The sequence below is a fragment of the Salarias fasciatus genome, chromosome 15 (genome assembly GCF_902148845.1).
Source record: "Salarias fasciatus chromosome 15, fSalaFa1.1, whole genome shotgun sequence".
NCBI classification, from domain to species: domain Eukaryota; kingdom Metazoa; phylum Chordata; class Actinopteri; order Blenniiformes; family Blenniidae; genus Salarias; species Salarias fasciatus.
Genome location: NC_043759.1, coordinates 18,396,723 through 18,422,026, shown reverse-complemented (window position 1 = coordinate 18,422,026; position 25,304 = coordinate 18,396,723). Strand labels below are relative to the sequence as shown.

General features: G+C 42.7%; 2 protein-coding genes and 1 long non-coding RNA gene across 3 annotated transcripts; 2 read left to right on the top strand and 1 right to left on the bottom strand.

Annotated features, from left to right (window-relative positions):
* Window positions 1-201: 201 nt before the first annotated feature.
* On the top strand, window positions 202-9,215 carry LOC115401924 (adenylate cyclase type 3-like). The gene is made up of 20 exons (XM_030110309.1): window positions 202-999; window positions 2,908-3,057; window positions 3,954-4,096; window positions 4,194-4,305; window positions 4,384-4,511; window positions 4,614-4,772; window positions 4,856-5,015; window positions 5,107-5,214; window positions 5,374-5,450; window positions 5,658-5,819; window positions 5,963-6,050; window positions 6,220-6,336; window positions 6,999-7,270; window positions 7,381-7,462; window positions 7,595-7,753; window positions 8,083-8,229; window positions 8,321-8,431; window positions 8,514-8,640; window positions 8,726-8,850; window positions 8,976-9,215. Exons 1-20 carry the CDS (start codon window positions 319-321, stop codon window positions 9,156-9,158), a joined length of 3,291 nt encoding a protein of 1,096 aa, XP_029966169.1. The 5' UTR covers window positions 202-318; the 3' UTR covers window positions 9,159-9,215.
* Window positions 9,216-12,015: 2,800 nt separating this feature from the next.
* On the top strand, window positions 12,016-24,892 carry wdr26b (WD repeat domain 26b). The gene is made up of 14 exons (XM_030109592.1): window positions 12,016-12,722; window positions 14,857-14,956; window positions 15,820-15,876; window positions 16,911-17,047; window positions 17,866-17,963; window positions 18,077-18,233; window positions 18,539-18,677; window positions 19,107-19,247; window positions 19,660-19,779; window positions 20,267-20,412; window positions 20,632-20,710; window positions 20,861-20,990; window positions 21,110-21,304; window positions 21,401-24,892. Exons 1-14 carry the CDS (start codon window positions 12,418-12,420, stop codon window positions 21,424-21,426), a joined length of 1,830 nt encoding a protein of 609 aa, XP_029965452.1. The 5' UTR covers window positions 12,016-12,417; the 3' UTR covers window positions 21,427-24,892.
* On the bottom strand, window positions 14,648-21,314 carry LOC115401426 (uncharacterized). Its single transcript, XR_003932953.1, has 3 exons — window positions 21,304-21,314; window positions 17,759-17,761; window positions 14,648-14,782 (listed from the first exon to the last, which is right to left on the bottom strand). It is a non-coding gene; the product is annotated as an uncharacterized LOC115401426 (long non-coding RNA).
* Window positions 24,893-25,304: the final 412 nt, after the last annotated feature.

Here is a 25,304-nt window from a genome sequence, read left to right as displayed (position 1 = left end):
TCTCGACTTTTCAGGATTGTTACTTGAGGAAGATGAGAAATTAAAAGTTTTATGATGGTGGATATACAGTGACACTATCTGGAAGTGAACACCTCTGGAATGGATTTTTATTTTTCTTGGAATGAAGACTTTTTGAGCTTGTTTTGAAGACACATTTCTGTACTTAAACATGTTTGACAATGGGATTATTGCCATATAAAGCACACTGAGGAGACGCAGCACTACTTTTCCACTGATTTTGCTTTTGTGTGCTTCAGAAGTTGCATTCCAGAGGTACAGTATTACATTCTCAGGTAGGCTGAACTTCAGTCAACACTCATGTCTCTGAATCGGGTTCATACGACGGACACTGGGCAGTCTGCGGAGTGCTCTGTGGAGTATTCAGGCCAGATTCCCAGTGATCCCAGTTATGAGGCAGGCCGGAGCCGTGAAGTGACCACGCTCCAGTCCAGGTGCTGCTACTGCCTGCCGCGCGCCGTGCGCCTCACCTTCACGCCCGAGTCGCTGGAAAGGATCTATCAGAACTACTTCCGCCGGCAGAGGCAGGAGAACCTGCTGGTGCTGGTGGTTTTTGCCGCCCTCTTCAACAGCTTCATCATCGTCATGTGTGCGGTGTTGTACACAGACGACAAGCTGGCCACGGTGGTGGTCGCTGCCGTGGGTCTGGCTGCAGACGTTGTGCTGTACGCACTGTGCAGGTTGCAGAAACTCCCCAAGACCCCCGTCTCACGCGGGGCAGTGCCGTACATACTGTGGCTGATGGTCACCGTCCACGTTTTATGCTACATGGGGTTGAACTACGAGCGCTTCCCGCAGGCCAGCGACTCGGTGGGCTGGCAGGCCTTCTTCAGTTTCTCCAGCTTTCTGACTCTGCCGCTGAACCTGGTGCCCCTCGTGCTGCTCACCGCCCTCTCCTGTGGGATTCACACCCTCGTCCTGGGGGTGACTGTGGCTCAGAGGTTTGAGGACAACGTGCAGGGGCCCATGCTGGTGAGACAGGTGAGCGGAGCTCTGAGGAACGTTTGAAAACGCACGAGCAGAGCTGTTGATTTACAAACATTGTGAGTGGAAAAATACTGAAGATCCGTCCTCAAGGCCACTGCACAAAAAACAGGATCAGTGAAGAGCAACTGCTTTCCTCAAGCTGATCAAAGCATTGATTACTTTTCAGTTGAATTTAATTATATTGTCAACACAAAATGTCCCATTTAATGATCTTGTCCCATTTTCATGTTCAAATCACAATTACTCTAACTCTGTTTTAGCTGGATAGCAATATTTTCTGTGATTAAATGAAAAAAAAGTCATAGCTACACAACAAGTAAATTCTGAATAATGGTACAAATTTTGAATCAGTGGTAATTTATGATATTAAGAATGAAATACCATGCAAATTTAAATTTTACACACTTTAGTCATACACATAAAAGTACAAACACACTCATAATGTTGCATAATTGTGGTCGTGTGGACATTTAAATTTCTCCCATCAGCCTTCGCTTCTCTTTAATATGAAGGGTGCAAACAGGCCAATATTATCAAAAGTGTTCCAGACCGGCAAGATGACAGCATAATTAGGTTTATGTTTTTTAAGAAATATGAATTCAATTCCAACATCTTAAACAATTTTTATTTGACTCTCCAAATCTCATCTCTTCAGTCCTCAGCATTTCTGTTTTCACCACTTTACCCTCACAGTATGGCTTTGATATCAGCTGGTTTTCACTGCTGCTTCACTGTTTTCCCAGTTCAGATCTTTGTGTGATGTTATTGCCACCACTTTACCTAAAACAGGGCAAAAGATACTGGCTTTGTTCTTCTTATTCTTTCAAACAGTATCCCAGACGGTTTTGGCCCATTGGCCGCTTGCTTTGTTCCACTTTATCCAACTTAGGGCTTCCCAGATATCTAAGAAAATATGTAGAACATTTTTTCTTTAATGTACTTTTTCTAAGGTTCTCATTATAGTCTGTATAAACATGCAAGTCCTGAAAGTATCTTCAGGCTATAGGGCTCACGTGTACATACAGCAAGCCTCACAGTATGAAATATGTCATGTCAGCAAAGGGTATTATTAACCTTTTCTCCGGGGCTGACCACCAATTGCTTGCTGACTGTCATGCTGACATTCCTCCCCTTCCTCGATTTGACGAAAACAACATGAACTCTGTGAGTGAAACAAAGTTGTCACAAATTTCAGCTTTAAAGTCTCTGATGATAATAGACGGGTGGATATTTAAAAAAAAAAAGGCATATCATGAAAACTCTTGACTGTAAACAAACTATTCTGCAATGTCTGTAGTGACAACCCAGACGTGTTGATTTACTGACTTTAGATAAGATGTGAAATGTTAAACTTAATGTCGGGGGTCAGTAGGAGGACCCTAAAGCTTGACTCTGAGACAGACTTGTCTTGACAGTTTCTCGCAGAGGCGAGATGAGTTTGGCGCACAAAGAGGTGGCAAACGAAGCAAACAAGACACACGTGACGGGCTTAAAGCAGAACAGAGGGAATAAAAAACACTCCAGGGTCAAAACCAGACAAGCAGTGAGTATGCCGAAAGGCTGCAGTGCACGCTGGGTATGGCAGATAAGACTCAAGACATAGGGAGACGAGCTGGCAACTGAGGATGGCACGAACACACACAGCCAGCAACAACCACAGTGTAACCGAGGGAAGAAACATGAATCCAGATATTTAACAAAAAAGAATAACAGCCATGAATATGAACAAACACATGATCTCAAACAGTATTGGTGATCTGAGCTTATTCATTCAAAAAACTGCATTTCATCAAGGAGTTGAGGTTACTCAGAGTTTAAAACTCAATCCAAAGCCTCAACTGAGCATTAAAGGCAAGGTGACCCCATAAACTAACCAAAAAATATATTTCTTCTCTTCCTCAGCTCCTCGCCAATGTGATGCTGTACGCGTGTGCAGCCATAGTCGGGGTGATGGCGTACTACATGGCAGATAGAAAATACAGGACGGCATTTCTGGAAGCTCGTCAGTCGCTGGAGGTCAAACTGACACTAGAGGAGCAGAGCACCCAGCAGGTACACACACACACAGACACACACACGATTATATATGCTCTTTGTGTTTGCTAATGAGATTATCCATCCATCCATCTTCTCTCTGAGCCAGTCACGGGGGAGCTGGAACCTGTCGTAGCTGACAGAGGGCACAGAGCAGGTCGCACCCCGGAAAGGTCACCAGTCCATCACAGATGGAACACAGGAAGACGACATTCCGTGCACATACAAGCAACAAACGTTGAGATAATTTAGAGTCGCCAGTGAACCCGAAAAGGCTTGTCTGTGGATTTCAGGGGCACCACAAGAAAAGCCTTGATAGATTCAGCCACAGCAAGCCCCCACATAAAAGTTAGACATCAGTATAGAACAAGAACACACAAATATGGACAAAGATAAGTAGATCTGTGAGAGAAAACACCCTGAGCTCTTTAATTATCTAATTACAGTGTGTTTTGCTCAGCTCAGGGCTAATGGCTCAGGGAGGCAGCTTTCACAGTGGCCCTCAGATTAAAAAGATCACCTTAGTTCTCTGACAACAAACTCATGCACTAACAAAATTAATTTCAATTCTATTTAATTGTACTCCAGAAGCTCTTTAATTGCTTGTTGTTTTCGATATTTCTCACACCAGTCTCATTTACTAATTAATCTCATGCAGGATGATTCTTTTTATTGTGTTGTTCTTGCAGTTTCTGGTGAGGTTAATATTTATCGGCTGATGAGATAATTACGTTTTTTACCACTGTGTAAGTGAAAAACTAAAGATGTGGCAATAAACCGACAAACAAACAGTAACAACATATAATGCCTGCACAGAGAGGTCCACGAACCGAACCTAGACTTGAGTCAGTGAATTGCTTGTCATGAAGAGAGACACGTTCTCATCTCTCAAACTTTGCTCTCTGTGTGTGTAGGAGGAACTGTTACTGTCCATCCTGCCCAAACACATCGCTGATGAGATGCTGCAGGGCATGAAGAACCAGGCCGATCAGAGCGAAGTCCAGCAGCAGCAGCAGCAGTTCAACACTATGTACATGTACCGCCACGAAAACGTCAGGTCGGGGGTCACTAAACGTTTGACACAATTTAGACGCATTTTATGTAAATATTTGACTAAACTGTTAAGTATTGGTCCGTAACATTCTGTGTTGCAGCATCCTCTTTGCAGACATCGTGGGCTTCACTCAGCTGTCCTCAGCCTGCAGCGCCCAGGAGCTCGTAAAGCTGCTGAATGAGCTGTTTGCCCGCTTCGATAAACTGGCAGCAGTGAGTGTTTTCCTCTCACATTCGATAGCACTTCATGAAGTGCTTTTCCCAAACTGAACTTCTGGTCTCGTTTTACAGCAATACCACCAACTGAGGATTAAGATTCTTGGAGATTGTTACTACTGCATCTGTGGGCTTCCTGACTTCCGGGAGGACCATGCTGCCTGCTCCATAATGATGGGACTCGCAATGGTCGACGCCATTTCGTAAGTGGAGACTTCAAATTTGAGTATGCAAAATACAGATATCACTGCTGGAAATACAAAGCTTGACACCGCTGAATCCTCTCGTCCTCTCTCGTTGTTCAGGTATGTGCGGGAGAAGACTAAAACGGAGGTGGACATGCGTGTGGGTGTCCACACGGGCACGGTGCTGGGAGGAGTGCTGGGCCAGAAACGCTGGCAGTTTGACGTTTGGTCCACTGACGTGACCGTGGCCAACAAGATGGAATCTGGAGGGATTCCAGGGTAGGAAGAGGGTGCTGTCACTGAGGTTGTTCCGTTTTATTTCAGATGTGTATCATATTTTGATGGGTTTCTGTGTGACGCAGGAGAGTGCATATTTCCCAGACGACTAAAGACAGCCTGCACGGGGAATTCGAACTGGAAGCGGGTAACGGAGGGGATCGATGCGAGTACCTGCTGGAGAAAGGCATCGACACATACTTGGTTTTGGTTCCCAAGCAAGCGGCAAACGGGCTTAACGGAAATGTGAGTGGGTTATTTTTGTAGTTCTGATGTTAAACTTCATTTTTCAGCAATGTCATCTAATGTGTCACTTTTGAAATTTGTTCATGCTTAGACGCCGGCCACTTTGACCAACAGAAACTCAAATCAGTTGATCAATACAACAGCCACCAGCGGGAACACGGCCTCACACCAATCTACACCCACCGAGCCAAAGCAGGAGGTAAATCCTGACGAATCTGATATGTTCTGATTACATGGTTTGTCTTGATGCATGCTCACACAAGTGTGAGCAAATTGAATTTCATGGATACAGACGGTCAGACAAACACTTGGTAATTTTTTGCTAATCTGGTCTTGTTTTGTCATTTAATAACCTCAGAGGAGCAAAACGGTACAGGAACAAGTGATCAACAGACGACTGCAGCAGGAGCTGCTTGAGAGAGAATCTCAGCAAATGTAAGACAAATAGAAGAGTCTGGGATAAACATATAAATTGTTAAAGCTAACTCAGGAGAATCAAAGTTATTCAGGACAGTATATACATGTGAATAGATGCATCCTTTATTGAATAACTCCTCCCAGGGTAATTTCCCCTGTTCTGTTTACCTCATATGTCCCCAGGTTGACATTTCATTTTTGCATCTTTTTTATTTTTTCTAACAGAATGAAAGATCATCAGATCAACCCTTTTTCATTGCGTTTTGTGGATGGAAAGTTGGAGGAACATTACTCCTCGGAGAAGGAGAAGAGAAGTGGAGCAGCCTTCAGCTGCTGCAACATCGTGCTGTTCTTCATCACAGCGATGGAGGTGTTCATAGACCCGCTGTGAGTTTATGTATCGCATCTCTGAGCGGAGCCGCACGATCCATCAGACAGTAGATTCTGTCACATCAGATGACGCCGCTCGGTCGACTGTGAGCTGATTTATGTGCCGTCTCGAGGTTAAACTCAGTCTCTTCTGGTTCCAGGCTGGTCGTGAACTATGTGACTCTTGCCATTGGAGAGGTGTTGTTGCTCATCCTGACAGTCTGCTCCCTGGCTGCCATCTTCCCCAGGGTGAGAAAGTAAAATAAGTGTTGGCTGTTTTGCAGACAAAGCTACAGTCATTTACAGTTGTGTATGATCACTACTTCCTGACAATGACTTCTCACATTAGTCAGATTCATCATGTCAAACTGATTGTAAGTTAAAGGTATTTTCCTGAGTATTTGTTTGCTTTTCGCAGATGTTCTCTATGAAGTTAGTGTCATTTTCCATGTGGATTGATCGTACTCGATGGGCAAGAAACACGTGGGCCATGGCAGCCATATTTGTTCTGACAATGGCTGTGATTGCTGACATGGTAAGATTCTGTGCAAATGTCATTTCAAACAGTTTATTAAAATTAATTGCCATAAACCTAAAAATAATCTTTGTATTCTTTTCACCATGTTCTGAAATTTCATGTTAAGCGAGGGTGACACATACAGTAAAATCCCCACAGGTTCACTTGAGGTTGATAAACATCATTCTATCACATGAGCTCTAATGTGTGTGCCTTTCTATCCTTGTGCTACCACTTTCCCTCCATCAGACGATCACTTGCTTTTATGTGTCTGAGCACACGTTCCCAGTGGGGTCCATTAGCTGTCTGTGTAGTTGCCTGCTGGCTCATTTGTTGCGGCCCCCCGAGGAGCAGCGTGCTACACACACTGCTGCCTTTGAGGTCTGGCAGCCACAGAGGACACTGTAGTGAACATTCATTCTGCCGTCTTATCTGTCATGTAGAGGTGACTGTCACACACTGGAGAAAAGGAGCTTGACAACAATAGGGTGTGTATTGCTATTCCAGAGGCTGGTCTGACAGCTCAGCTGGAATAACTTAACAACATGAGTGTGCGTGGGAAGAAAGGTTAAAAGAGTTTACCACATGAACAGTTGTTTTCTTGTTGCTTTTTCAGCTTATATATATTGTGTTTTCACCACCCGTGGCTTAACTAACATGCATCCTTTCTGATTTTCCAGTTAAGTTGTGTCCCGCCGTCTCTTCGCCTCTACAACAGCACGTCCGGCCCCATGCTGGAGTCGTTCGGCGACCGGGGCTGCGCCGAGAATCCGAAGCACTACAGCTACATGGCGGTCATGGCGCTGATCGCCACGGCCATGCTGGTGCAGGTCAGCCACCTGATTAAACTGGGCCTCATGGTGCTCGTTGTCACAGCAACTGGAGCTGTGAACATCTACAGCTGGCGGGACATATATGATCTGTATGACTTCATACAGTTTGCTTCCTACAGGTAAGAAGTGGCTTCAACTGAGGATTAATAAATGTCGACGATGCTGAGAGCAGAATGTGCTGCTCAGACTTATCTATCCCTAATGCAGGTCTTTCTCTTTGTGTTCGCAGAACATCCATTGTGCCGTCCAAGTACCTCATGACCATGATGATTATTGTCATGATGATCAGCTTTTACCTCTTTGCTCGCCATGTGAGTTACAAACATGCTTGGTACAAACTGAGAGGGACCATCACTGTTAGTCTTCTCCCAGAAATACATGACGATATGACTTCTGTGTGTGTGTGTGTGTGTGTGTGTGTGTGTGTGTGTGTGTGTGTGTAGCTGGAGCATCAGTCCAGACAGCTGTTTCTGTGGAAGATAGGCATACATGACCAGAAAGAGAGGGTGTTTGAAATGAGACGCTGGAATGAAGCACTGGTCACCAACATGCTGCCGGATCACGTGGCCAAACACTTCCTGGGCTCAAAGAAGAGAGACGAGGTGCATACTGTATGAGTGTGTAAGAAGCGCCGTGTGTTTTAGATATGAAAGTGACTGTGAAAGAAAGTAAAGAGTATGAGCATTCAGGATCAGTGATTCTATTTATAGGTTCATTGGCATCAACATTGTGGGGATGAACAGTTGTTTCTTATAATCAACATAATACTTCTGATAAAAGCATCATTAAAACCATCTGCAGCACAATAAGGTTGATTAGTTAGTGCCATCTTGTGGTCCTTCACACAATTACATGACATGATCTCTTTATGTGATTAGGAACTTGATTAGAGATGATTTCATAAATAATTTTTCATACTTGTCGTTTGTAGGAGCTGTACAGTCAGTCTTATGAAGAGATAGGAGTGATGTTTGCCTCCATTCCCAACTTTTCTGATTTCTACACCGAGGAGAGCATCAACAATGGAGGCATCGAATGTCTCCGGATTCTCAATGAGATCATTTCAGACTTTGACAGCGTAGGTTCTCCGACAATTTGATGACTTGGTTGCACATTTTTAAAGCTGTTTTTTTAGACACTGATCAATCACTGTCAATTTTGTCCTTCAGTTATTGGACAGGGACGAGTTTCGGTGCATCACTAAGATCAAGACAATCGGAAGCACCTACATGGCCGCCTCGGGACTCACGCCAGAGAGCAGCACTAATGGATACTGCAAGGTGCGATCATTTTACAGCGTTTGTTAAAATGACCAAAACGAGGGCGATACAGGGTGTAACATCGCACATTGTTTTGCCACAGAAAGAGACTCTGTCACAGATTGAGCGCTGGCAGCATCTCGCTGACCTGGCAGACTTTGCCCTGGCTATGAAGGTCACCCTCGGAAACCTCAACAAACAGTCATTCAATAACTTCATGCTTCGAATCGGTCAGTTCATGTGTCTGTGTGAGTAGCTACAAGTATGTCTTTGCCTTTGTGTCTGCGTGTTCATGTTTCTTTGTGATCTTTTCAGGTTTGAATAAAGGAGGCGTTCTCGCTGGGGTGATTGGAGCTCGGAAGCCTCATTATGATATTTGGGGAAACACAGTCAACGTGGCCAGCAGGATGGAGTCAACTGGAGTGATGGGAAACATCCAGGTAGCACAGACTCGTGAAGCCCCATGCACAACATGAACAGTTTGGTTTCTGTTTGTTTTCTGTATAATTTATCCAGAGAAATGTTTTCAATCTTCTGTAAATATAATGTCCTGCTTTGGCCTCAGGTGGTGGAGGACTGCTACAATATCCTGAAGGATTATGGCTTCCGCTTCATCCGAAGAGGGCCCATATTTGTCAAAGGGAAAGGAGAGCTGCTTACGTATTTCATGAAAGGCAAAGACAAACCCAGTAAAAACGGTGGCCCAATGACGTCTGCTCTCCCACATCAAGTTGGAGACCATTCCTGACTGTTTTCATATCCGGAGCGATTACAGATGGGCCAAAGTGGAAAATCACTCTTGCTCAGTTTCTCTCATATACAGAACTGTTTATTATTCAACATCTATTGTATAAATTCTGTAGTTTTTTTAAAGAATATGGAATAGATCAGTCCAAATGAGCACAATTAGTACAGCAATGAAAAATGTAAAATGTAAAAAGTACATGTAAAAAGAAAAAACAGTCTTGTAAAATAAATCAGGGGTTTCTCACAGATAACCTGTATTAAAGAAGTTACCATGCTGCACTTGATTCAATTATTTATTTCATCATGTAAATGTCTAAATTGTTTTTTTTTTTTAGTGTAATATCACAATGTATACATACTTTATTTTCTGTGAAAGTGGAACAACAAGTGGAAATCCAAAGTTGTGATTTTCAGTCGCCTTCAATCAATAAACAAAAGAAACAGACTTCTATTGTGGACATGGTTATTCTGAATTCAACTTTTATGTGCAGTTTGCATGTTACGCTTTTCTCTTGTGTGAAGTTCCTGCATACTCCAGCTTTATTCCACAATGGAAGACGTGCATGCGGCATCAATTTGAGGTCATAAACTGTCTTATGGAAAGTTTGTGTGGTTGATCGTCTCTCCATTCCCTCTTGGTGACCTGCATGTCCTGGCCTTTGCCCAGTCTGCCAGCTTGTTCGGCATCAGGTCTTTTGTGACTCTGGTATGAAGTGAGGATGAAAGACTAATTTATTTATTTATTTTTGAGGTTTTGCTGAAAATGTAGATTTCACCAACAGTCTGGACCTGGGCTTGCATGTCTATTGCAGTCATGTGCAGTCCAGAAAACATTGTTAAACTCTAATCACATCACTGTAATTACATCACCATCATTTATTCAGTAAAATTACAGAAGGGATTACATTTTGCTGTAGAAAACAACTGTAACTTTAGCCTCACAGGCTATATTGCACACTGGTCCTCTCACCTTCAACATTATAATTAGCTATTTGTAAAAGGAAAATCTCTTTATTTGCAAGATGATATGTTATCTTGTGTTTACTGTTGGAATTTCCAACAGATTTTTTGCATTTAATTGAAATTCTTTTTTTTTTCTTTTCTTTTTAGACTGTTCCATAGAGGTTTATTTTCCTACTTGAGCCAGTCCTTGGTGGGTGGTGGGGGTTTGAATTTAAATCACCATCCCAGTAGAAAGGCTTACTTTTGGTCACAATTTAACTTGTGTTAGATATTAACTTATATAGTCCCAGTTGGGAGGGAAAAAACAGCAACCAACCATAACATTTCTGTCAAAGTGTGTCTGTTTTTCTCATTTCTAAAAAGCTTTGTGATTGATTTGCTTGTTATGAGCTTATTACACTAAAAAATATGGTGTGTCTCTATATGATTATCTGGATGATGTGTCTGTTGAGATGAGATGAGATGAGAGGGACTTTCTGTCTTTCTCATTGTACACAGACACATTGCAGTCATGTGTAGTGTGTATAAGGACATATTACACATGAATGCAATGTGTTCTTATAGCCATATTTATATTTGATAACTTTTGTTCAAATATCTGTATATCTGATTTAAATTCCTCTTGGTAGTGGTTAACAAAAGTAGTTGATGGTGTTACATAAACTCTAGTAAGCGTAGTGCATAAACAGTTCTACTCAAGAGAGTGGCTTCTGAATACAGCAAAGCTGTCAACTTCATTTATTATTTTATGTAGAGCAGTTCTGGCAAACATTCATTTGAAAAGTTGATTAAACTAAACAACTAAACAGAACAAGAATAAAAAATTTTATATACTGAAATGAAACATGAAAAGTTCTAAACACATATCATTCGAATCAGTACAACTTCTTTCCACATAATTCCAATATTCCTGTTTAAAAATATATACATATATGTTTCATTGCTCAGTTTTTTCACTTTACATTACCCATTATATTAAACAACGTGATTAAACAAACCAGTCTCTTACATTTATATGTAAGATAAAATACTGAAATTTGTGTCCTAAATATTTCTTTTCGTGTTCTTTATTTACATTTAATAAGAATATAGTACAGATTCACAAGAAACAAAACCTGACTGTGCAGGAGAGACAAGAAACCCAAGGGCACATTGTGAAGTCCTCCTCATCAATAAAGATTTTCATAATAAAAATAAAAAAATAATGAATAAAAATCTGAGAAAACTTACAAAGGGGTTATAACAGTCCCCAAACCCACACATCCATCTAACATCTTAGAATCAGTGGGAAGCTGTTTGGACAGGAGACAATTAAATGATTTATCCTTAAAAAGGGACAAAGGGAACGCAGTTTAAATGATTTATCCATAGACTTCGAGAGTTGGGACCCACAAAATATGATGAAAAGTTGATGTTTTGAAGTATGGCAAAGTGGAAAGTGAAAGTATTTTGGGTCAGAGTAAATATCTGAAAATAGAAGGAAAAGTTGTGAAATGTCTCTGGAAGGTCTGGGAAAAGTTTACATTTTCTAAACAACGTTGCAAATTGCCTCTTGACTTCTGGAATTTAAGATTGTCCATATAATATATTTTATTTTTTTAAATGAGGTTTGAGTCGAGAAAGGCTTGAGGCAGTCCAGAAAATATTACAATACGTGAAGTATGATTAATTTACTAAATTAGGTCCCCTTCTTAGAGAAGTTCAGAACTTTGTTGTAGCAAGTTGAGAGGTTGCAGTTAATTCTGATTGGTACTTGGACCATGTGAAATTTATCATAAAATAAAGTGTAATTTGGAGAAAAGTTTGATGATAATATGAGGTGTTTGCTGATGCTGGATTAGAATTATGCTGGATTAAATTTCTACCCGGAAGCATGGCAGTGTAGGAATTTCCTGTTACGTCAGGGCGTCAGGACTCCATTAGAGCTGCAGCTGTTTAGAGAGAAACAACAACAAAACGGGCTAACTGACAGTACGCTCCGAGCCCCACAACGAGGCCTCCAGTCTGGACATTTAACCTTCATTTCCCACCCGGAGCTCCGCCGGCTTCTAACCACGGCCGCTCTCGGTGAGGAAACTCTGGCCTCCGCTTCCTCCTCCTCCGACTCGGACACCGGCGGAGCCTCGCCGCCCCCGCGGAAGAAGCACCGAGCCTCGGCGGCGGAGGGAGCAGGAGAGCCCGGGGCTTCAGCACTTGTAACAGGCCTCACCGGAGTTGTCCTGGGACTCGCTACACACGCACAAGCCACTTCTGCCATCCACTTTAACCGAAGTGTTGTCAACAACCTCAGCAGCAGCATGCAGGCAAACGGAGCAGGACAGGGACAGGAATCTTCGGAGCTCTCTTGCCTAAACAGCGCACAAAACGGGGAGTCGTCCTCGGCCGGCGGATCCCACTCCAATGGTCTCCTCTCCAGCACAGACAACGGTAACAGTGTCGGTACCAGTAACGGCTCTTCGGTCGGGCCCTGTTCGGGGACTTCGTCCGCCTCCACGGCCTCCGGGTCGGAGGTGGGCTCGCTGAAGAAGAAGAAACGGCTATCGCAGGCGGAGGAAGATGTCATACGATTAATAGGGCAACATCTCCACGGACTGGGGCTCAAGTAAGTTTATTCAGTGTGTCAGTCGAGGAAAAACTTGGAAAGGCATTGAACGTTGGCGTTAAACACAAGAGGTGCAAGCCATTTTTCTGCTGTTTTGTGCGTAACTGCGAAATAGCAGCTGGTATTAGTGCGCTTTCACAGACACAAACATGGGGGGATGGGGTAGTTAGTTAGCCTGTGAGCTCGGCAGTTGGTAGAAAGAAGGGGTCCATCTTGCACAATAACAGTTAGCTTCGCGGCTAACTGCACTAGCCTGCGCTGAGGTGTTCTGGTCCTGACACTAAACATTCACACAAACATACATGCCGTTCAACATTTGTCTGATTTGTGTGTCTGCCGTGAATCCAGTGCGTTTGATGTGCTTTTGGTGCCACGATGTGGAAGCGATCGCTATAGATATCGCTCTGAATAGAGGGCATTACATCATCTAATGTTAGTAGCGTTTATTCACAGAAAACAAGATCCGCTGACTTTGTTGTGGATTGCAGAGACGTAAAATCATTGACATGGCAAATGACACACTTGATTCAGTTTTTAGCCAAGTGCTCAAACAGGATCATCGAGTTTGCGCTGCGCGATTTTGCGTCTTAAGATCTATTGCGCAAAAAAAGCGATTGCGGAGAAAATGTGAGGTTGATGTGCGGCTTGTCGGGCTTCGCTTGAATGATCGGCGGTTTTTCTTGCGAGACGGGATTGTTTTTAAACCACATTAACCGTGTGGCTGAAAAATATAGTCGTAACGAGTATGGTTATGAAAACTGGCTTATTTTAGCATTGCGCGTGCATCCTCGGCACTTCTTCAGCTGTCCTTTGGAGCAACTATAGAATTTACCTGCATATTCATTATTTCTACACAGCTTCCACTTGTTTTCTTTTCAATGCCTTCTTTTTTTTGTTATTGTCCCTATTTCAGAGCAGCGTGTCAACAGTCAGCCTCTAACAGTGTGCTCCTGTATTAGGGCATGCATTTATTTAAAGACAGCCGTCAATACCGTGGGCGACATTTGTTTCTGAATTGAGCAGCATCAGATTATTTCATGGCGGCTGAGGAATGCGCTCTCTACCAGCTTTTTTGTGATGGAAACGCTGTGTTTGAATCTAATTATAGCACAGTGTGGTTTTCAAGAAATGTATGTGTAGTCATCTTCTTCAAAGTGGCCATAGCTGGACAGCTAGACATCCACTGATACCTGGTGCCCAGCTGAGAAAAGTGTAGGTACTATTAGAAGTTATTATTAAGCTGTAAGATCACTGCTTTTACACTGATAGCTCGGTGTGTGGGGTTATAACATGCCTGGTTTGATACAGAGCCCCCACATTTCAGCAGCGGAAATGCAAGAGGAATCAGCATAGCAGCCAGCCAGATGAGAGTCTCAGCACAGGGCTGCTGCGCCACTCCATTGATACCTGCGAATGATGTCATCATGCTGAAGGTGTCAGCCGAACCCCCCCATGCCCGTCTCACTCTCATCCCATACACAACACACATCTCAGTGGACGCGTTCGTGCTGGTGGTGGAGTGCGACTGGCCTGGAGATGTCATTTGGACAGATGGTTACGGTTCATGATTGACAGTTTGAGAGGGTCATAGCAACAGCAGGAAAAGCTCCGTTCATGAAGCCTTCTACTGTCCACAGATAGGGCTGTAATGACACAGTTGATCTTCAGGAACTCTTGACCACGAAACTGCTTTTGATACACTTCCAGCGTGTGACATGAATATTGTCCCAATGTTTAATTTAACACCACTTCTCACCTGGATGCCTGTTTTTATTGTAAAATGCCCATGACTTATTAATACAGAGAATCTGAACCCTAGAAAAAATGTCAGTCCAAACAAATATCACACTGATTTAGTTCAGGATTACTATTGCAACAACACATGATCAGTAGGGCAAAATGAACCCGTCTCATGTCTAAGCTCAGCTCATGTTCCCTATTAGTGGGTGAACAATCCAACGCTTGGTGAATTCTGCTTCACAATGATCGGAAGAGCCGACATCGAAGGATCAAAAAGCGACGTCGCTATAAACGCTTGGCCGCCCCAAGCCAGTTATTCACTGTCAGTTTTTCCAACTTGATTTTTTTTTTTTTTTGTATGTCGCTGTATTTGATTCTCTCTGTGTCTCTGCAGCCAGACAGTGGACCTGCTGATGCAGGAATCGGGCTGCAGACTGGAACACCCCTCAGCCACCAAGTTTCGCAACCATGTCATGGAGGGAGAGTGGGACAAGGTTAGTCTCAGTTTAAATGGTTTTAAAATAGCAAGCAGTTTGATGAATAATGGATTCATGGACATCTTTCTAATGTGGTATTCAGCCTACTGTGTGATAAAATGGGGAGTTTCTTTGTTCAAGTAATCCACAGAATATGCATGCTCATCAAATTCATCATGTGGTAATGATAAACACAACCAAATATGGTTCCTGCCACTTGTTGTGGAAGGAAAAGGAACTATCTGGAGGTTACCATAAGCAAAATAAGTAATCTGCAATTAGGTCACGTTTACACAGACATAGTTATATATGTTATTGTTTGTTCTCCTTTCAGACTAATGTGAGTGGATCACTGAATTTAGAATGAAAACATTTCTTTTTGTAGTATTATATTTTTGAAGGGATGGTTTTAGTCCACATAGGCTTAAAATGAATGTATAGCTGTCAAGTACAGTCATCTCTTTGTAATTGCAAGTCATATTAAATGATTATTGTTATATTTCATGTTTTTTTAACAATAATTCTTAATCATAACAGTATTGCAGAGTTTTGTGAGAGTGGGCTTAATAATGCTTTCTGAAAATCTTTGGGATGTGTACGCATACAGGTGTTTGTGTAATTATATTCTAATTCACCAGTCTTTGAAAGTAATGATTACCTTGAACCAAATGGTATGTAGAGCACAAGCATTCCTGCTGTATTTAAACATTAACAAGTTTTGCTTGAGCGGGCACCAGAGTGGGTTTTTTTGCCCACAAGACCATAAGACTTGTTTTACTGTATGATAAGTTTTTGTTTAGGTGTGCATGCATGCAGACTGCTGAGGTAACCATTTCTCTCTGTCTGTCCCCTCCATCACCCTCCCTTTTGTTTTGATTCAGGCTGAGAATGATCTCAATGAGCTGAGAGCACTGATGCATTCTCCCAATGCTATTGTGGTAAGCTCCCTTTGCCCAAACCTCGACTGGACTGAATGATGGTCACTCATTGAGCAGATAGAGCTGGAGGTTCTAGAACAGTACAGTGTTAAAGCAGGCTCCTGCGGCCTGGACAGACCTAAGCCCAGAATATACATCACATTAGAGCATGTTGGTAAACGCGGTGTATTTTTTTAGCAGTGAAGATTCTTTGTATGAGATACCTGCCTTTGACTAGTATAATATTTTTAATGTACTTATTTTGCCATGTAAGTCCAAGAGCTCAGTGTGGAAATCAGGAGAGCTCCAAAGTGTTCCTTATAGCTGCTGCTGTGTTTCCAGTTCTAACGGCCCATGCCCTCGTGCTTTTACTTTTTACAGAAAATAGTAGCACTTCATTTTTATCTGTTGTAGCAATATGTGGAGCCATTTTAGGGTGGGAGGGATTGGAATTGTCAAAACAACCATCACAATGGTTCTCAAAAGGCTAGCTTGCATCACACACCCAGTTGAGTTCAGAGATGTCTGTGTTTCTGTGCTTGTTATTTGTAGACTTGTGTGGGCGGTTGTTGTCTTGGATTTCTGTGTAGCAGGTATAACCGAGCTTGGCACCAGTTCATTGGTGCTTTGTTGCATACTGAAGATGAAATGGAGACTATTAATGCCACAAATATCAATTCCAGTGCTTGGCGAAGCCGTGACGGTCGTGGTCAGTGTGAAGGAATGAGGCTAGTGGTGGTTATGTGGCCATGTTTCACACGCACAGCTTTGAATATGTTCTGATGGTGACACCATGCTGATTTTCATTATGAGGCCATCTGTTTGAGCTTTGATTGTAAAGGGCGTCATGAATATTTGTGTATGTCTCTCTCTGTTGTAAAAATGCAGAACAGCTGCTGTTAGATCAGTGTTTCATCTTACTTCTTTTCAGTATAAAATGGAAGCCTGATATTGTAGTTCAGGATGTTTTTTTTTTTTTTTTTTCCTCCAGTCATTCTTCCATCTTTGCTTGTTGTGTATCTTCTCCATACTCACATTGCTGTTCTTCTACCCAGCGTATGAAGTTCCTGCTGCTGCAGCAGAAGTATCTGGAGTATTTGGAGGACGGCAAAGTCCTGGAGGCTTTGCAGGTGCTCCGCGGGGAGCTGACGCCACTTAAGTACAACACAGATCGCATCCACGTACTTAGCGGGTAATGTTTCACTTCGTAACTTCCCTATTGCAGTCATTGGAGCGCGCACCCTACATGCACAGATACACACCTACAAACATCCCACCTAGCTTTTCAATATCGCAGTAGTCACCAATGATAAAGATGCTGCTGGTGAGACGTAATAAAATCTGACATTTAACTGAAATAAGTGTCCAGTAAGATTTTGCTCTTTATTGTAAGAATGGTCTCAATAACTCATTATTAATTCATTAATTTACTTTTTTTTTGTTATTGTATTTTTCTGGTGTTGGTAGAACAAATATCATGTGTTTATTTTATCAGGCTGTAATTGTTTCACTCCTGCTGGACAGCAGTGAACTTTAGTCTCAAAAACATCAGTGTCAGTATTGACACAGATTTTTTTGTTTTTTTTTGTTTTGGCCTTTATCAGTCGTCTAAAAAGATTTTTTGCCCTTTGCTGAATCATGTGATCTGTCTGTGTGGTCAGATTTAATTAGTGGAGCGTGTATATACTGTGTAAAACTATGAGACGGTGTTTTTGTGATCTCTTTATCAATCGGTGACAGCTGATCACTCAACACCCCCTACAAGCCTGTTTGCCTAATGGACTGTTGGTGGAGTGACAGGAGACATCATTGATTTATTACATGTCTTCGGCTCGCCTATTAGCCGTTTCTAAAGCATCAGCAACTGTGCTGTTACATTAAGTCAGCTCTCATCTGAAGTGACTGTCTTCATGTTGTTTTAGCTCTTTGGTGATAATCTCTATAACTGTATTGTAAGATCTCTTTTAGTGTGTGCGTTGACTTTCCTGACCGGTGTCTTGTGTCTCGTAGGTACCTAATGTGCAGCCATGCCGAGGATCTCCGGGCCAAGGCAGAGTGGGAGGGGAAAGGCACGGCCTCGCGCTGCCGGCTCCTGGATAAATTACAGAGTGAGGGAGCTGTTCCAATAAACTTACACACGTCCGCCGAGCGCATCGCCGCTCAACACACACATTCCTTTCACAAAAGTAATGTTTGCCTTGGCTTTCTTTCTTTGCCGTAGCGTACCTGCCGCCCTCTGTCATGCTGCCCCCTCGACGACTGCACACGCTGCTGCGGCAAGCGGTGGAGCTGCAGAGGGACCGCTGCCTTTATCATAACACCAAGCTGGACAATAACCTTGACTCAGTCTCTCTTCTGCTCGATCACGTCTGCAGCAGGTTGGTTTTTGTTTTCTGTAACATGTGAAGGTGCCATGTGTCCAAGTTTTATGTGTTTGTCTTTGCTAAAAATGTTAACTGATATAATTATAACCCATATTTTAGAAACTGCTAAAGTCTCAAGTACTTAAGTTAGTATTAACCTTACATAGTTATAATTATAAGTCATATAGTTATACTTTATTGCGTCTGTTGCATAGTTCATTATCCCAGCATATTTGGATGAACACCATCTACTCTTAACGTTTATTACTGCTGACTCACACGGAGAAGATTTTAACCTTGTCTTTATTTCCATATGGCAGGAAACAGTTCCCCTGTTACACCCAGCAGATTCTGACAGAGCATTGTAATGAGGTGTGGTTCTGCAAATTCTCAAATGATGGCACCAAACTGGCGACCGGCTCCAAAGACACTACTGTCATTATTTGGCAAGTGGACCCGGTGAGTATTTAGGAAGAAAAACAAAACTGTGTAAATATTTTTATTAAATTTGTCTGAACCCAAAAGGTTTCCGTAGGATATGCAGCTGATATGAGGATATGTCACATCATGAATATTTGCACAGTCACATTTTTTTTCCCCACATCTTTTTGACGTGTGTATGATGAAGTCATTAATAATTTATATTTTTTTTATACAGACAGTGTTTATCTCCCTGAAGCACACGTTATCTTTGGCTTTCAGCCGGTTAGCAGACTGACTTTTTGCATTCTCAGCGTTAGACTTGTTAACACACCAGTTTATTCCTTTGAATGTTATTCTTCTATATTGTTTTCCATCCATTTGCGCTTCTCACACCATCATAAGAACCAGTGAGAATTTCCTGCCTGCTTCATGTGTTCTCGTCCCCCTCATCATGTCTGCACGCAGGAGAGCCACCAGCTGAAGCTGCTGCGGACCCTGGAGGGCCACGCGTACGGAGTTTCCTACTTAGCCTGGAGTCCCGATGACACCTACCTGATCGCCTGTGGACCTGACGACTGCTCTGAGCTGTGGCTCTGGAATGTTCAGGTACCGCTCATGCACAGGAGGTGTCGTTTTTCTGTGTTGTTATCTTTAATTATATGCTTTCTCTTAAGTCCCACGTTTTTTCATCTGACAAATAATTTTTTTATCGTTAATATGAATGTGAAGTTCAGTGCAGTGGCAAATATCAGTGCATCAGATTAGTGATTCCTGCTCAGTAAACAAACAGAAATGAAAACTGTGCCTATAGCTTTCATATATCCTCTAGAGTGGGCTGTGTACTCAATGACCTCTCCTCTTTACCCATCTCCTCCCCGCCCCTTTCTTTTTCTATAACTGGTCCCTCCCCCTCTCTTACTTAATGGTCCTCCTTGCTGTCTCCCTTCCCCCATTTTTGTCTCCTCTCCTGTTTTTTTTTTTTTTTTTCATTGTTGCCTCCATTCCCTCTGTCAACCAGACGGGGGAGCTGCGGACCAAAATGTCCCAGTCCCATGAAGACAGTCTGACCAGTGTGGCCTGGAACCCCGACGGCAAACGCTTCGTCACTGGCGGACAAAGGGGACAATTTTATCAGTGTGTAAGTGGCTCCAATGTTTCTAAACAAGGTGTTGGATTATGACCAATGATTTTAGTTTTGCTCATTGTTGGATGTGTTTTGAGGAGTTGGGCCATTGTTGGGGTTAGAAAGGTAGAAAACGGAAATTATAATCCATGTTGTTCATGTGTTCATCAGCAGTGAAAATCTGCTCCACTGCCATACTGAGCTTTAAATATGGCCTCTGTCTTTGGATTGATTTTCTAGCCTTGAACCCAATGAACCTATTCAGGTGTTTTACAGAGGAACATTTATGCATTTATCAAATCATTTTTTTTTTTTTTTTTTTTTGTGATCGTGGAAGATTTTCATAAAGATGCTAACGTGTGTAGAGAGAAGTGTGCTGTAAAACTGCAGTTCTGTTTGTGATTCAGACTGTCACATTGCATTTGCGCCGTTTCCAGAATTGACTCTCCCCCCCCCCGCCAACAAAATGTGTTTCTGTGTGTGTGTGTGCATGTGTTGTCAGGACCTGGACGGTAACTTGTTAGACTCCTGGGAGGGCGTGAGAGTGCAGTGCCTGTGGTGCTTGAGCGATGGCAGGACGGTGCTGGCCTCAGACACACACCAGCGTATCCGGGGTTACAATTTCGAGGATCTTACAGACAGAAACATGTATGTGTCACCACCCGTACATTCTGCACTGTTAAACAAGATTAATGTGTGATTTATGACGTTGATGACAGGTGCCATTCTCCTTAGTAATAACAGGAGATTTGATATAGAAATCCATGACCAGATGTATTACTTGTTGGAGATTACTTTCTGTCAATAAGTAATTTCTAGGATTTTTTTTGTATCGTGCTTCAGGATGCTTGTGTTTTGTTTTCACAGAGTTCAGGAGGACCACCCAATCATGTCTTTTACTGTTTCAAAGAATGGAAGATTAGCTTTGTTAAATGTAGCAACTCAGGTAAGTCAGTGATAGGGATTTTTCTTCTCAAACACATCACTTTAAACAAAAATACTCGACAGTATACTTAAGATGGATGAAAGTGCAAAAAAGCAACAGCAAATAGAAAATAAAATTGAAGTTGCATTTTCTTCTACTTTCTTCTTGCAGGGAGTGCACCTGTGGGACCTTCAGGACCGGGTGCTGGTGAGGAAGTACCAGGGTGTGACCCAGGGCTTCTACACCATCCACTCCTGCTTCGGAGGACACAATGAAGACTTCATTGCCAGTGGCAGCGAAGGTACAGCTAGAAAGCTGCAGAGCAAAATGTCAATAACAGTATGACTGAGATTCTTTGGAACAAACATTATTTGTTTGGTGTATAGGCAGACTTGTTGACAGACGTTTACCAATCCACAGATCACAAAGTGTACATCTGGCATCGGCGCGGGGAGCTTCCCATCGCGGAGCTCACGGGCCACGCGCGTACCGTTAACTGTGTGAGCTGGAACCCGGCGATCCCAGGCCTCATGGCCTCCGCCTCGGACGACGGCACAGTGCGTGTCTGGGGTCCGGCACCTTTCCTCGACACACAAGAGACAGATGGACTCAACGGTAACTCTTCGTTTGATCATTCTTTCTTTAGGAATTCACAAACGAAATGTTTTGGGCCACCATGTTCATGCATTGTTTTATTTTTTGCTTCCTCAGAAAACTGCAGTAACATGGACAGTTGATGGTCACTCATTGAGCAGATGACATCTCTCTTAAACATCAATTCACGAATCCCACAACAAGACGAAATTAAAGCGGGCAAATAAAATCTAACATCCACCTAAAGCAAGTGAAGAAAAAAGCTAACTCAAGCCACCGATGCAAAAGAGAAAAACATCCTCCTGACTGGCCCAGACAAAAAAAAAAAGGTGGAGATGGTGATGGACAGGTTGAAGTCCTCATTGAAAGCCCGACCCCCACCCGAGGCCTGGACGACCAGCCAGTGGCCGGTGGGGAAACTCCCCAGGTGAGCTGGAGTGGCTCTTATCCTCTTCCAACTCGCCCTCCTTCCTCCATTTTGCTGCGTGACATCCAGCCATGCCAGGTTTTGGCAGAAGTCCCAGGAAGTCCACCTCCCACCTTGACCTTGGAGTACACAGAGTCCGCATGAGGCCTCTGGATGGACACGGCAGACCCCCATCTCCTCATTGGACTACACCCGTCTGCCTGTGTGTCACCTTACCTGTATAATGTCTCCATACATATGGGTGGGATGTTGGGAGAGGATTGTGCATAGGGGGGATATAGCAACTCTTCAGTATGTATATTTTCCTTTCCCCCTTTTTCTTGCTTCATTATTCGCATTTGACCTTTTTGGAAAATGGCTAAGTGTCTGCCATCAAAACACTGACCGACCAACCGACAACGAACACACGAGAAAAGGCTATGCTACATGTTGGATTTTGTTATGGTAGACATCGCGTTTATTCTCAATTAAAAGTTAAATCTTAGCTTGAGTAGTTCCCGTGGAAAGCTTTAGTGTGAGGATTCCGCTTTCTGTTTTTCAGCATAAGAAAGAAACGAGACCTTTTTATTCCTTAATTTAACTTCTAACAAAGGACAGTCACTGTTATGTTTCCAGCTGACAGGCCCCCCGCCGTCCACTGTTGAGCTCGGACCGCACAACTCCCATCACATCTGCCTGAGAGGAGGACAGGGGGGGATTCACAGTTCACATATCAGCTGCGAGGTGGGGCCTCCACTGTTCAGACATATATACACTGACCTTTCTAAAAAAGACATGCTTTCACACGTGAAAGAGTTCAAGTGCAACTTAAAAGTGCACACTGGTGACTGCTGTCCCTACTGTGTGTGTGTGTGTGTGTGTGTGTGTATTTGTTAGTGAGAGTGTTTGTGTGTGTGTGTGTGTGTGTGTGTGTGGGTGAGAGAGAGATTGAGTGGTTGTGCATGCACACATTAGTGTGAGAGTTGACATTACTGGGTGCAGATTTAATTGGCACGTGTTTTTTGTATCCGTTTTCAATTCGCACCAGCAGAAAGTTCTCACCCCTCCGCCTCCTCCCCTTTATGCTCCTAATCCCATAGTAAAATTGTAAAAGAGGATTTTAAACCAATTCTGAGTTATCCAAAGCCCCAAAGGGACCTCTATCTGTGGAACAAAGAATACTTGAGAGCCATTTTGTAAAAGATGTTTTTTTTTTTTTTTTTTTTTTTTTTTTTTTTAAATCTGGGGCTTTAATTTTTACATTAGGTTTTCTTTCTCCTTACCGCGTGGCATTCGAACGGCACTGAGTTACTGGCAGGTCTGTGAGGAAAAGGAAAGGAAAACCAGAACGAGCGATTTCATTGAGGCACGTTTAAATAAAAGAAAAGCTGTAAAGACTTGTGTTACTAGCAAAGGGTCATTTCATATGAGAGTTTGATGATTGTAACCGTTGGATGAGTAGTCAGAGTGGCTCTGGAGGGAAGAGGCACCAGAACCACACGATGGGGAGTGTTGTTGCAATCACACACAAACTGCCTTCCTGTTCATACAAGTTGCACACAGACCTTCACTATGTATGGCACCCTCACTGCACTTTGAGTGGTCTTTCTGCTCTCTTGCACATAATAGCAATGGGCATCTCCATGAATTCCGTGACCTTACGGTTGCAATGCTCATGGCTGGGAAAAAAAAAAAAAAGGTTGCATTGGCAAAGACTTTAAAAATGTATTTAAATGAGAAAAAAAAAGAATCAGGAGATTGCTGAAGGAATTGAGCCCGTACTATGCCTCTATGCACCCAAAAACCAGTGACTGATCTCCACAGGATAAAACTCGGCCTTTCACCTAAAAGGCGCAGCAGCTTCTCCTTGAGGCTTCCTGGAGCTGGGAGAGAAATCAGCATTAGCACCCCCTACTGCTCTCCAGCCAAGTTATTCAGTGGTCAGTGCACCATTCAAAGCTTTCTTCCTCCCTTTTTCAGGGTATGTAATGACTATTTGCTACAGACTGATATACAGTAAAATGTTTAAAAACAGTGCTTTTCTGTCTGTTTTTATTGAACTTTTTGTTACTTAAATTTTTTTTTTTTTTTGTTCACATTATATCATTTTTTGGTTGATCTCTATCCCTGTATGATCATATTAAAATATAACCAGACATTTGGGAGTCCTCTTTTTTTTTTTTCTAATCCTTATAACCCTTCTTTATCATTCTTTTTACATATAACTTTTGTTTTGTTTGTTTGTATTCAGTTGCATTTTATCTGCTACTATCACAAACAAATATGCACAGTAACACCCATGCCAATAGGAGTGGGAGGATCTAAGGAAGTGTGTTACCTACAATCAAATCAGGTTTGAACTATCCACCCCTCGCCTTTAAAGAGTTTCCTTCACGTGAAAATCTGCTCTACCACATGTCTGTGTTAACCGACCGCTATCTCTCAGTGTGCCATTGGCCGTCGCTACTCCGCTGACCCGTGTGAAGCCGTGTGAGGCACACTGGTGTTTTCTGCAAGATTACGTATGTCATAGGCTGATCTTCACAGTAGGGGAAACCTTTTTTTTTCTTTCTTTCTTTTTCTTTTCTCAACTCCCGGACCGTAGAATGGACTCCTCTTCCTCACCACACATCATTTCAGAAGACTTGAGACACGCCGTACGCGATAATAACCCAAAACGGGAGTTTCAGTAAAGCGCCGTTCACCTGCTGGTGGTAAATGCTGTGTCTGTATGCAAGCTGGTGTCGACTCTGTTCCTTTGTTCAAGTTTTCCAAGGGAGTTGTTTCTGATTTAACTATGTCTTAATTCTCAGAGGTGATGTGGTGGTGGGTAGGGATTCGGGTGGGTAAACTAAGGGCTTACTGTAGCATCTCTAAGTTCCTTGGGCAAAGGGTGGGAAGGGGAGATGTGTGGGTTTGCGTTCAATGTGTTATTTACGAAAGTGATTGTACTGTTTTGTATCGTTGTGTAGGAAAAGTGTAATGTATGCATATTTTCAATAAAGCATTCAGGGTTTTGAAAAAAAAAAAAACAAAATGCCCAAGGGAGTTTGATGGGGGCAGGAAACTGCAGGCCCGACTTGTAGACACTCATCAGGTACCCAGAAAACCCATCTCTCCCACCCGCAGTCTGTTGTGCAGATCCAGGTAAACTCTGAATCACGTGAGACGACAAAGCATGTGTCAAGGCCTCTGGTGGAAAACACTGGGTTGGTTTTCTTTTGTTAAAATTGTACTTTTTTCTGTATTCGGTGATTCATTTCTAAATGTCTTGAAAGCAATGTCTAGAGTCAGCCCATCTGGGAAGAGGCGATCTTTGATGGCCGCATTAGGAGTAATAAGAACAATTGCCAATAAAGTCGAGTTATTTTAAGTAATCTTTGTTGTTGAATATGCCTTTTATGTAAAAAATATTCTTTCAGGGCTCAAATGACCATGAGTGCAGGAGACGTGGGAGTATTTTCTGAAAAGACAGTTAAATTTCAATAGGATAAGGAATAATCAGGAATCCATACAAAGTACAAGCAGTATGCACTATATCTCATTTAATGACATAACTTCATGTTAAGTAAATTTTTTTTATATTTATAGATACATGCAGGCACATTAAAACCT